At 46.8% G+C, this 12,634-nt stretch overlaps 1 protein-coding gene across 1 annotated transcript; it reads right to left on the bottom strand.

Moving 5' to 3' along the window:
* LOC146440514 (fibrinogen-like protein 1) lies at positions 1-12,393 on the bottom strand. Its single transcript, XM_085057456.1, has 6 exons — positions 11,912-12,393; positions 10,120-10,342; positions 5,162-5,299; positions 4,176-4,392; positions 1,287-1,482; positions 1-524 (listed from the first exon to the last, which is right to left on the bottom strand). Exons 1-6 carry the CDS (start codon positions 12,347-12,349, stop codon positions 378-380), a joined length of 1,359 nt encoding a protein of 452 aa, XP_084913582.1. The 5' UTR covers positions 12,350-12,393; the 3' UTR covers positions 1-377.
* Positions 12,394-12,634: the final 241 nt, after the last annotated feature.

Here is a 12,634-nt window from a genome sequence, read left to right as displayed (position 1 = left end):
CCTACATTCCCAAAATTCCAGGAATCACCTCGGCATTCCCAGGAGAGCTATTCCCACCGTCCAACCCCTCACTGGAGAGCTCGGAAAATTCCCAGTTTTGGATCAATTCCCACAAAATCCAACAGCGGCAGTTGCTCCTCCCAGAATCCGTTTTCCAGCGCCATTCCCAGCCCTACATTCCCAAAATTCCAGGAATCACCTTGGCATTCCCAGAAGAGCTATTCCCTCAAAATCCAACCCCTCCTTGGAGAGCTCAGAAAATTTCCAGTTTTGGGTCAATTCCCACAAAATCCAACGGCGGCGGTTTGCTCCTCCCAGAATCCATATTCCAGCCCTCTGTTCCCAACATTCCCAATGCAGAACATCCCGGGATTCTGTCACGGGGAGAGGTGGGGCCGGAATGTGCGCGGCCGGATCATCATGACCACCTTCCGGAGGGAATAGTAGTCCGTGTCCTTCCAGGAATACCACACGATGCCATCCGGGCCCAGCATCTTCCGGTTCTTGATGGAATACCGGCCGCCCTGGGAAGCGGAAAAACGGAGTTTGGGAAAATCCACGGAATCGCCGCTGGGAAGGGATCGTTGGAAAACCGACTGCTGGGAAACGCGGGAGTAAAAAAATTCAGGATAATTTGGGGGGAAAACCCATAAATCCATAAATTTTTCCATTGGGGTCACCTTGGAATCTCCCATGGGATGAGTCGCCCATTCCAGAGGTTTCCATGTCATTCCAAACCCCAACAAACAGAGAGATCTCTGGAAAATTTGGATCACTCAGTGATCCTTTTATTCCTGATCCGGAGAGGTTGGGAAAGCCAGGTGGGAATGATTTTGGAATTGGGAATTATCTCCCTGGGGATGGGATGGGAGGGAAGAGCCTCAGGCTGTGCCACGGGAGGTTTTGTTGGATATCGGGAAAAATTCCTGCCTGGAAAGGGTTTTCCAGCCCAGAGCAGTGGTGGAATTCCTTTTATTTATTATAATAAAAAAAAATTATAATTTATTAATCCTTGAATTTAATTTAAATCCCTGTGGGTTTGGCACGGATCAGCGGTGGGACTGGGAACGCTGGGAATGGTCGGATTCAGCCTCGGAGAGCTTTTCCAACCTCAAAAATTCCACCATTTCCACAATTTCCATTTCCAACCTCAAAAATTTCCACATCACCCTCCTCCCAGCCCTGCTCCTCCCACTCCACCACCTCCATCCCACTTTTCCTCCAAGTCCATCCCTCAAATCTTGGAAAAAAAACCCCCAAAAATTCCCAAATCTCCATCATCCCACCTTGTAGTAGACGCCGTTGAGGTTGGAGAAGAAGCACTGGTGGTACCACCAGCCGCCGTGGGAGATCTCGGCGCAGATATTCCCGGAATCCGGAGTGCTGAAGCTCCGCTTGTTGTGGTACCAGGCGAAGGAATCCTCCACGGTGCCGCTGAACCCATCCACGTGCAGCCGGTAGAAGTTCTCCTCATCCTCGATGCTGCCGGAAATAAGAGATTTTTGGGGATTTTTGGGGTTTTTGGGATTGTTGGGATTTTTGGGATTGTTGGGATTGTTGGGATTTTTGGGATTTTTGGGATTTTTGGGATTTTGGTGGGATTGTCCTTTCCGATTGGGATGTGGAATTCTTGCTCCAGATGCTTCCCGGATGGGATTTGTTCATCAGGGAAGAGTTTTTTGGGATGGAAAATGGATTTTTCTTTTGTTCTTTTGTGGGATGGGTGAGGTGGGGAATTTGGGAGTTTTGGGATGGAATGGAGGGAGGAAGAGTGGGAAAGCACGGCAAAGGGATGTGGGAGCAATTTGGGGCTCCTAAAATTTAAAAAAAAAAAAACTATTAAAAAAATGGTTAAAAAGTCACCAAAAAAAAAAATCCCCAAAAATGAGGAATGGGGTTTCTAAAAAGAAAAAAACCACCAAAAAAAATCACCAAAAAAGTTAAAAAAGTGCCAAAAAATCCTAAGAAATCCCAGAAAAATAAAACAAAAATTCCCCTCCAAAATCCAAAAAAAAATCTTAGGAAAAAAAAAAACCACCTCCTTAAAAATCTTATAAAATAAAAAAAAAAAACCCTAAAAAACTCACAAGAAAAATCCTGGGGAAAAAAATCCCTGAAAAATCAAAAAATCTCCTAAATTTTTTTAAAAATAATTTTAAAAACATTTTAAAAATCCACAAAAAATAATTTTAAAAACATTTTAAAAATCCACAAAAAATCCCTAAAAAGCAAAATTGGGTAAAAAAAAAAAAAAAACGGGGAGCATGCAGGGATTATCCATTGGATCCACATTTCCCATGGATTTGGAATTTGGCTGTGGCTGGATGACTCTCAGCATTACCTAATTCAAATCCAACTTCAAATTTGGGAAGGAAAGGAGAAATTTGGGTCGGAAAGGAGAAATCTGGGGAAGGAAAGGAGAAATTTGGGACGGAAAGGAGAAATTTGGGACGGAAAGGAGAAATTTGGGGAAGGAAAGGAGAAATTTGGGACAGAAAGGAGAAATTTGGGACGGAACAGAAATTTGGGACAGAAAGGAGAAATTTGGGACAGAAAGGAGAAATTTGGGACAGAAAGGAGAAATTTGGGACGGAAAGGAGAAATTTGGGACGGAAAGGAGTAATTTGGGGAAGGAAAGGAGAAATTTGGGACAGAAAGGAGAAATTTGGGGAAGGAAAGGAGAAATTTGGGAAGGAAAGGAGAAATTTGGGAAGGAAAGGAGAAATTTGGGGAAGGAAAGGAGAAATCTGGGGAAGGAAAGGAGAAATTTGGGAAGGAAAGGAGAAATTTGGGACAGAAAGGAGAAATTTGGGAAGGAAAGGAGAAATTTGGGACGGAAAGGAGAAATTTGGGAAGGAAAGGAGAAATTTGGGGAAGGAAAGGAGAAATTTGGGACAGAAAGGAGAAATTTGGGGAAGGAAAGGAGAAATTTGGGGAAGGAAAGGAGAAATTTGGGACAGAAAGGAGAAATTTGGGAAGGAAAGGAGAAATTTGGGGAAGGAAAGGAGAAATTTGGGGAAGGAAAGGAGAAATTTGGGACGGAAAGGAGAAATTTGGGGAAGGAAAGGAGAAATTTGGGACGGAAAGGAGAAATTTGGGACGGAAAGGAGAAATTTGGGAAGGAAAGGAGAAATTTGGGACAGAAAGGAGAAATTTGGGGAAGGAAAGGAGAAATTTGGGACGGAAAGGAGAAATTTGGGAAGGAAAGGAGAAATTTGGGGAAGGAAAGGAGAAATTTGGGACAGAAAGGAGAAATTTGGGGAAGGAAAGGAGAAATTTGGGGAAGGAAAGGAGAAATTTGGGACAGAAAGGAGAAATTTGGGAAGGAAAGGAGAAATTTGGGATGGAAAGGAGAAATTTGGGATGGAAAGGAGAAATTTGGGACGGAAAGGAGGAATTTGGGGAAGGAAAGGAGAAATTTGGGGAAGGAAAGGAGAAATTTGGGGAAGGAAAGGAGAAATTTGGGGAAGGAAAGGAGAAATTTGGGACGGAAAGGAGAAATTTGGGAAGCAAAGGAGGAATTTGGGACGGAAAGGAGAAATTTGGGGAAGGAAAGGAGAAATTTGGGACGGAAAGGAGAAATTTGGGACAGAAAGGAGGAATTTGGGACGAAAAGGAGAAATTTTGGACAGAAAGGAGGAATTTGGGACGAAAAGGAGAAATTTGGGGAAGGAAAGGAGAAATTTGGGAAGGAAAGGAGAAATTTGGGGAAGGAAAGGAGAAATTTGGGATGGAAAGGAGAAATTTGGGAAGGAAAGGAGAAATTTGGGACGGAAAGGAGAAATTTGGGATGGAAAGGAGAAATTTTGGACAAAAAGGAGAAATTTGGGGAAGGAAAGGAGAAATTTGGGACAAAAAAGAGAAATTTGGGACGGAAAGGAGAAATTTGGGGAAGGAAAGGAGAAATTTGGGACAAAAAGGAGAAATTTGGGAAGGAACAGAAATTTGGGACAGAAAGGAGGAATTTGGGAAGAAAAGGAGTAATTTGGGAAGGAAAGGAGAAATTTGGGACGAAAAGGAGTAATTTGGGAAGGAAAGGAGAAATTTGGGACGAAAAGGAGTAATTTGGGAAGGAAAGGACAGCCTGAACTCAGCCTGGAAACCCTTCCAGACAGAATTCCCATCGCCTGAGGATCTCCCAGGTTGGAAATCCTTGGAATTATCCCACATTTTACCTGAACACCTGGTAGAAGGCGTGCTTGTGCTTGTTATTCCAATCCTCCAGGTCGATCCGCAGGGAATAATCCCCCTGGCTCGTCATCCGGTGGATGTTGTCGTTCCCCAGCCAGAACTCCCCGTTGAGGTCCCCAAATCCCTCCTTGTACTCGTTCCAGGTCCGGTTGAAATCCACGGATCCGTCCTGCCGCCTCTGGATCACCGTCCAGCCCCCGCCTGCCGGGACAGGGTGGGAAATGGGAGAATCCGGGAAAATCCAGGGGGAATCCGGAGGGAATCCCTTTAGGGGAGGAGCTGTCGGCAAAGGTGTGGAATTTGCATCCCTGGAAGTGTCCAGGAGAGCTGGAGAGGGATTTGGGAAAAGGGATGGGAAACAGGGAATGGATTCCCAGTGGGAAAGGGGAGAATTTTTGGGATTTGGGAAGGAATTGCTGGCTGGGCTGGAATTCCCAGGGAAGCTGTGGCTGCCCCTGGATCCCTGGGAATGTCCAAGGAGGGATTTGGATCACACTGAGATCATGGAAAATCTGGGAATGGGATGGGATTGAAGCTCCATGGATCCAAACCATTCTGGAATTCTGGGATCAAGGACACTCGGAATCCATCCAGAGGGATTTTGCTGGAATTCGGGGATGGCAAAGGGCAGGGAGATCCTTGCTGGAGTGCCGAGATTCCCAGGGAAGCTCCTCGATCCCGAAATTCCTTCCCAGGATGGATCCAACCTCAGGCTGGGAGAGCTGGGAATGGAGGGAATTCCCTGGGAAAGGGGAGATTGCTTGGGATTTGGGAAGGGATTCCCGGCTGGGCTGGAATTCCCGGATATTCCTGGATCCCTGGGAATTCCCAGGATGGATTTGGATCCCCCTGGGATTGTGGGATGTGTCAGGGTTGGATCAGGACGCCCAACCACCCTTGGAATCACCAGGATCCCACAAATCCCACCCAAAACTTTCCCAAGAAAAGCCGTGGGATGTTTTTCCCGGACCTTCCGTGTCCATCTCGCACAGGACCTCGATGGGAACGCCGCGGACAGAGGGCAGGATGCTGTAAATCCCGGATCTCCGCAGGCCGTTGTAGTAGACGGAAGCGCAGTCGATGGGACAGTTCCGGCCGTGTCTGAGCTCTGGAATGGGAGTGATGGGAATGGGAACGGGGATGGGAATGGGATGGGAATGGGAATGGGAATGGGGATGGGGATGGGGATGGGAATGGGAATGGGGATGGGAATGGGATGGGGATGGGAATGGGATGGGGATGGAAATAGGAATGGGAATGGGAATGATGGGAATGGGAATGGGAATGGGAATGGGAATGGGAATGAGAATAGATGGGAATGTGAATGGGATTGGGATTGGGAATGGGAATGGAAATGGAAATAGATATGGAAATGGGAATGGGAAAGAAAATGGGAATGGGAATGATGGGAATGGGAATAGATATGGGAATGGGGACAGGAATGGGAATGAGAATGGGAATGTAAATGGGAATGAGAATGGGAACGGAGATGGTAATGGTGATGGGAATGGGAATGGGAATGGGAATGGGAATGGGAATGGAATTAGACATGGGAATGGAAATGGAAATGATGGAAATGGGGATGGAAATGGGAATGGAATGGATATGGGAATGTGAATGGGAATGGGAATGGGAAATGGGAATGGGAATCGGAATCGGAATGATGGGAATGGGAGTGGGAATGGGAATGATGGGAATGGGAGTGGGAATGGGATGGTGATGAGATGGGAATGGGAATGGAAATGGAAATAAGAATGGGAATAGGAATGAGAATGGGAATAGATAGGGAAATGGGAATGGAAATGGAAATGGGAACGGAGATGGTAATGGTGATGGGAATGGGAATGATAGGAATGGGAATGGGAATGGGAATGGGAATGGAAATGGAAATGGGAATGGGAATGGAAATGGGAATGGGAACAGGAATGGGTATGAGAATGGGAATGGAAATAGATATGTGAATGAGAATGGGATGGAAATGGGAATGGGAATGAGAAAGGAAATGGGAATGGGAATGAGAATAAATGGGAATGGGAATGGGAATGGGAATAGATATGGGAATGGGGACAGGAATGGGAATGAGAATGGGGATGTAAATGGGAATGAGAATGGGAACGGAGATGGTAATGGTGATGGGAATGGGAATGGGAATAGATTTGTGAATGAGAATGGGGATGGAAATGGGAATGGGAAGGGAAATGGAAATGGGAATGGAATCAGACATGGGAATGGAAATGGAAATGATGGAAATGGGGATGGAAATGGGAAGGGAAATGGGAATGGGAATGGGAATAGGAATGGGAATGAGAATAAATGGGAATGGGAATGTGAATGGGAATGGGAATGAGAACGGAAATGGGAATGGGAATGGGAATGGGAATGGGAATGATGGGAATGGGAATGGGAATGGGAATGATGGGAATGGGAATGGGAATGGGAATGATGGGAATGGGAATGGGAATAGATATGGGAATGGGGACGGGAATGGGAATGAGAACGGAAATGGGAATGAGAATGGGGATGTAAATGGGAATGAGAATGGGAACGGAGATGGTAATGGAATTAGACATGGGAATGGAAATGGAAATTATGGAAATGGGAATGGAAATGGAAATGGGAACGGAGATGGTAACGGTGATGGGAATGGGAATGGGAATGATAGGAATGGGAATGGAAATGGGAATGGGAATGGGAATGGGGATGGGAGTGGGAATGATGGGAATGGGAATGATGGGAATGGGAATGGAATGGAAAGGGGAATGGGAATAGGAATGAGAATGAGAATGAGAATGGGAATGGGAATGGGAATGATGGGAATGGGAATGGGAATGGGAATGGGAATGACGGGAATGTATAAGGGAATGGAAATGGGAATGAGAATGGGAATGGGAATAGATTTGTGAATGAGAATGGGGATGGAAATGGGAATGGGAACGGAAATGGAAATGGGAATGGAATTAGACATGGGAATGGAAATGGAAATGATGGAAATGGGGATGGAAATGGGAAGGGAAATGGGAATGGGAATGGGAATAGATATGGGAATGGGAATAGGAATGGGAAAGAGAATAAATGGGAATGGGAATGGGAATGGGATGGGAATGGGAGTGGAATGGATATGGGAATATGAATGGGAATGGGAATGGGAATGGGGATGGGAGTGGGAATGATGGGAATGGGAATGATGGGAATGGGAATGGAAATGGAAATGGAAATGGAATGGAAATGGGAATGAGAACAGGAATGGGAATGAGAATGGGAATGGAAATAGATATGTGAATGAGAATGGGGATGGAAATGGGAATGGGAATAGATATGGGAATGGGGACGGGAATGGGAATGAGAATGGGGATGTAAATGGGAATGAGAATGGGAACAGAGATGGTAATGGTGATGGGAATGGGAATAGGAATGAGAATGGGAATAGATAGGGGAATGGGAATGAGAATGGGGATGAGAATGGCAATGGGATTGGGAATGGGAATAGATTTGTGAATGAGAATGGGGATGGAAATGGGAATAGGAAGGGAAATGGAAATGAGAATGGAATTAGACATGGGAATGGAAATGGAAATGATGGAAATGGGGATGGAAATGGGAAGGGAAATGGGAATGGGAATGGGAATAGATATGGGAATGGGAATAGGAATGGGAATGAGAATAAATGGGAATGGGAATGTGAATGGGAATGGGAATGGGAATGGGAATGGGAATGAGAAGGGAAATGGAAATGGGAATGGAATTAGACATGGGAATGGAAATGGAATGGAAAGGGGAATGAGAGTGGGAATGGGAATGAGAATGAGAATGAGAATGGGAATGGAAATGAGAATGGAAATGGAAATGGGAATGGGAATGGGAGTGGAATGGGAATGAGAATAGATGGGAATGGGAATGAGAATGGGAACGGAAATGGGAATGGGAATGGGAAATGGGAAATGGGATGGGGATGGGGATGGGAATGGGAATGGAAATGGGATGGGGATTGGGATGGGAATGGAAATGGGAATGTGGAGAGCCACAGTTACAGCCTGGAGGGAAGGACAGGATTTCCCTAGAAAGCTAAAAAAGTTGAAAAAAAGATCCCTGGATTTGGAGGTTCAGGGATGAAATTTTGGCAAAGATGCTCCAGGTACTGCTGGCCATGGGTTTTTTCCAGAGCTTTCTGGAGACTAAAGGGGCTTCAGGATTATTCTAGGGAAAATCCTAAATTATTCCAGGGAAAACTCCAAATTATCCCAGGGGAAACAACCGAAAACCTGGCGGGGAGAAGAAAATCAAACTTCATTCATTAAACATAGGAAAATAATGGAATTTTTTGAAGTGGAGGAGTTTCAAAGCTCTGATTCCACGCTGGGAATGTTTGGAGGAAAAACCTAAATTATTCCAGGGAAATATCCCAAATTATTCCAAGGAAAACCCCAAATTATTGCAAGGAAAACCCCAAATTATTCCAGAGAAAACAACCAAAAACCTGGCCAAAAAAAAAAAAATCATTAAAAATAGAGAAATCATGGAAATGTTTTGAAGTGGAAAAGTTTCAAAGCTCGGATTCCATGCTGGGAATTTTTGAAGGAAAACCCCAAATTATTCCAGGGAATATTTTTCCGGAATTCCTGGAGGTATCCAGGGAATCATACCTGGCAAAAAAATAGAAAAAACCTGGAAATTCTTTCATTTAAAAAAATGGGAAATAACAAAAACCGGTTGGTTTTTGAAGTGGAAAAGTGAATTTTTCATGGAAAAAAACTCAATTTTCTGGGATTTTTGGATGGAAAACATTCCATGGATTCAGGCAGGGAGCTCTCAACTCCAGGTGAGATCCTGAGCCTCTCCCAGAATTCCAGAGCGGGAAAATCCACGGATGGAAAATCCACGGATGGAAAATCCATGGATGGAAAAATCCACGGATGGAAAAATCCACGGATGGAAAAATCCACAGATGGAAAATCCATGGATGGAAAATTCCACGGATGGAAAATCCACGGATGGAAAAATCCACGGGTGGAAAATCCATGGATGGAAAAATCCACGGATGGAAAAATCCATGGATGGAAAATCCATGGATGGAAAATCCATGGATGGAAAAATCCACGGATGGAAAATCCATGGATGGAAAATTCCACGGATGGAAAATCCACTGATGGAAAAATCCACAGATGGAAAAATCCACGGATGGAAAATCCATGGATGGAAAATTCCACGGATGGAAAATCCATGGATGGAAAAATCCACAGGTGGAAAATCCATGGATGGAAAAATCCATGGACGGAAAATCCACGGATGGAAAATCTATGGATGGAAAAACCCACGGATGGAAAATCCATGGATGGAAAATTCCACGGATGGAAAAATCCACGGATGGAAAATCCACGGATGGAAAATCCACAGATGGAAAAATCCATGGATGGAAAATCTATGGATGGAAAAATCTATGGATGGAAAAATCCACAGATGGAAAATCCACGGATGGAAAATCCATGGATGGAAAATCCATGGATGGAAAATCCACTGATGGAAAATCCATGGATGGAAAAATCCACAGATGGAAAATCCACGGATGGAGAATCCACGGATGGAAAATCCATGGATGGAAAATTCATGGATGGAAAAATCCATGGATGGAAAAACCCACAGATGGAAAATCCACGGATGGAAAAACCCACGGATGGAAAATCCACAGATGGAAAAACCCACGGATGGAAAAATCCACAGATGGAAAAATCCACTGATGGAAAATCCACGGATGGAAAATCCACGGATGGAAAATCCATGGATGGAAAAATCCACGGAACTGGGATGGAAAGGAACTCGGAGCGCTTTTCCCGCCGCCATTCCTGACCCCATTCCCAACCCCATTCCCGACCCCATTCCCACCACCATTCCCAACCTCATTCCCAACCCCATTCCCAACCCCATTCCCACCACCTGGACGCTCCATCTCCTCGGGAATCCGGATATCGGCGGGGTGCAGGCAGCTGGGATTCCTCCAGGCCCAGTCGGCCAGCGCGGAGATGTTGTTGATCTGCGCCTGGATGTCGTAGAGCAGCGTGGCCTGGATGTGCTGCAGCGTGCTGGATTCCCGGGAATGCTGCTCCAGGTCCTGCAGCCGCTGGAGGAGGCTCTGGTTCTGCCCGGCCGCCTCCTCGTGCTGCGGGGGAAAAAAACGGGAAAAACCGGGATTGGGAACGGCGGGATGGATTTGAGGATGGAACATTCCAGGGGAAAAGATCTGTCCGTTCCGTGGGTGAAATTTAATGATTTGGGATTGATTCCTGGAGAAATTATCCAGGGGTGGTGTTGGAATTCTCATCCCGTGGTTTGATATTCCCGGGATCCCATGGAGGGAATTGCATGGAAAGCCAGGAGCAGGTTGGGAATGTGGGAATTTTTTCCGAAGTTTCATCCTTGGGATATTCTAGCTCATCCCATTCCATGGGCAGGGACACCTTCTGTGATCCCAGGTGGATCCAGCCTTTCCTAGGAAAGGTCACAGGTGGAGATTCCATGGATAAAAATCAGGGATTTGGGATTGATGTTGAGGAAATTATCCCTGGAATGCTCCTGATCTGAGTTCTGACCCTGACAAATTCCTGGAGCTGGAATCACTCATGGAAAAACCTCATGGACACCTTCACCTGTATCTCCAGGGCTTTGGGAATGGGATGGATCCACAGACCTTCCAAAGGTGGAGAAGATCTCATGGATAAAACTCAAGGATTTGGGATTGATGTTGAGAAATTTATCCCTGGAATGCTCCTGATCCATCCCATGGTTGGAACTCCAGGTCTACTCTGGAAACCACTCCGGGATTGGGATGGATCCACAGCTTTTCCAAGGAAAAGGTGGAGGAGATTCCATGGATAAATCTCAAGGATTTGGGATTGACATTGAGAAATTTATCCCTGGAATGCTCCTGATCCATCTCCAGAGGTTTAGCCCACGGTGGGAGCACCACATTCCAACCCCACCAAATTCCCAGACCCGGAATCACCCCGGAATCACCACCCGCGACCACCTCCACCTGTATCTCCAGGGCTTTGGGAATCGAATGGATCTGCAGCCTTTCCTAGGAAGTATGAAAGGTAGCGATTCCATGGATGAAACTCAGGGATTTGGGATTGATGTTGAGGAATTTATCCCTGCAATGCTCCTGATCCATCTCCAGAAGTTCAGCCCACGGTGGAAACACCACATTCCAACCCCACCAAATTCTCAGACCAGTAATCACCACCCACGGCCACCTCCACCTGGATCTCCAGGGCTTTGGGACTGGGATGGATCCTCAGACCTTCCAAAGCTGGAGAAGGTCCCATGGATAAAACTCAAAGATTTGGGATTGACATTGAGGAATTTATCCCTGGAATGCTCCTGATCCATCCCATGGTCAGAACTCCAGGTCTGCTCTGGGAAACCACTCCAGGAATGGGATGGATCCACAGCTTTTCCAAGGAAAGCTCAAAGGTGGAGGAGATTCCATGGATAAATCTCAAGGATTTGGGATTGATGTTGAGGAAAATGGTCGGAAGTCCAGATCTGGTCTGGAAAACGACACCATGGATAAAACTCAAGGATTTGGGATTGACATTGAGAAATTTATCCCTGCAATGCTCCTGATCCATCTCCAGAGGTTCAGCCCACGGTGGAAACACCTCATTCCAACCCCACCAAATTCCCAGACCCAGAATCACCCCAGAAAACCCCCCGCGGCCACCTCCACCTGTATCTCCAGCGCCTTGATGCGGTGCCGGTGGTTGCGGAGCTCCTCCTGCAGCTCGGCGATCAGCTCGCGGAGCTCCAGGATCTGCTGCTTGCGCTCCTCGTTCTCGTGGAGCCAGTAGGACACCTCGTTGGTGCAGCGGAACAGGTCGGGGCAGCGCTGCTCGTCGCCCTGCGGCAGGGTGGCCACGATGCGGCAGCGCCCGTTGGGCAGCACCTGGTTGCTGTACTCCCCGCACTGGATCAGCCCCGGGCTTTCCCGGGGATCCTCGTGCTCCCGGTAGGCCGCGGGAAGGGATTTTTCCAGGGAATGCTGGCTCAGCGAGGCCAGGAGGAGCAGGGAGAGCAATCCGGCTCTTCCCGGGCGGAATTCCATGAGGGAAGAGCGGGCGATGGGCTGGGATGGGGTTGGATCCGGGTGAGGTGATTCCCAGGGCATGGCGATCCCGGGAAGCGCGGATTTGCGGGATCAGAGCGTCCGGAGGGATGATCCCATAAAATTCCAAGCTGGGATTGGCTGGGATCCTGAGCTCTCTGCGGTTCTCTCCCTCCGGAGCGGCTGGGGAAGTTGGGATGAGGCCGTCGCTCCCTCGGGAAGGGAATTCCGGAATTCTGCCCTCTTGAGATCAGGTGTGGGAAGGAGATGATTCCCTTGGACCGAATATCCCGGGATTCTGGCACTCCCTGGAATGGGAATCAGAGCAAGGAGAGGCTGATGGAGAAG

Source organism: Lichenostomus cassidix, chromosome 3 (assembly GCF_008360975.1).
Source record: "Lichenostomus cassidix isolate B80296 chromosome 3, HeHo_3.0, whole genome shotgun sequence".
Taxonomy (NCBI): domain Eukaryota; kingdom Metazoa; phylum Chordata; class Aves; order Passeriformes; family Meliphagidae; genus Lichenostomus; species Lichenostomus cassidix.
The sequence above is the reverse complement of the archived record's forward strand: the minus strand, read 5'-3'. Positions and strand labels throughout refer to the sequence as shown.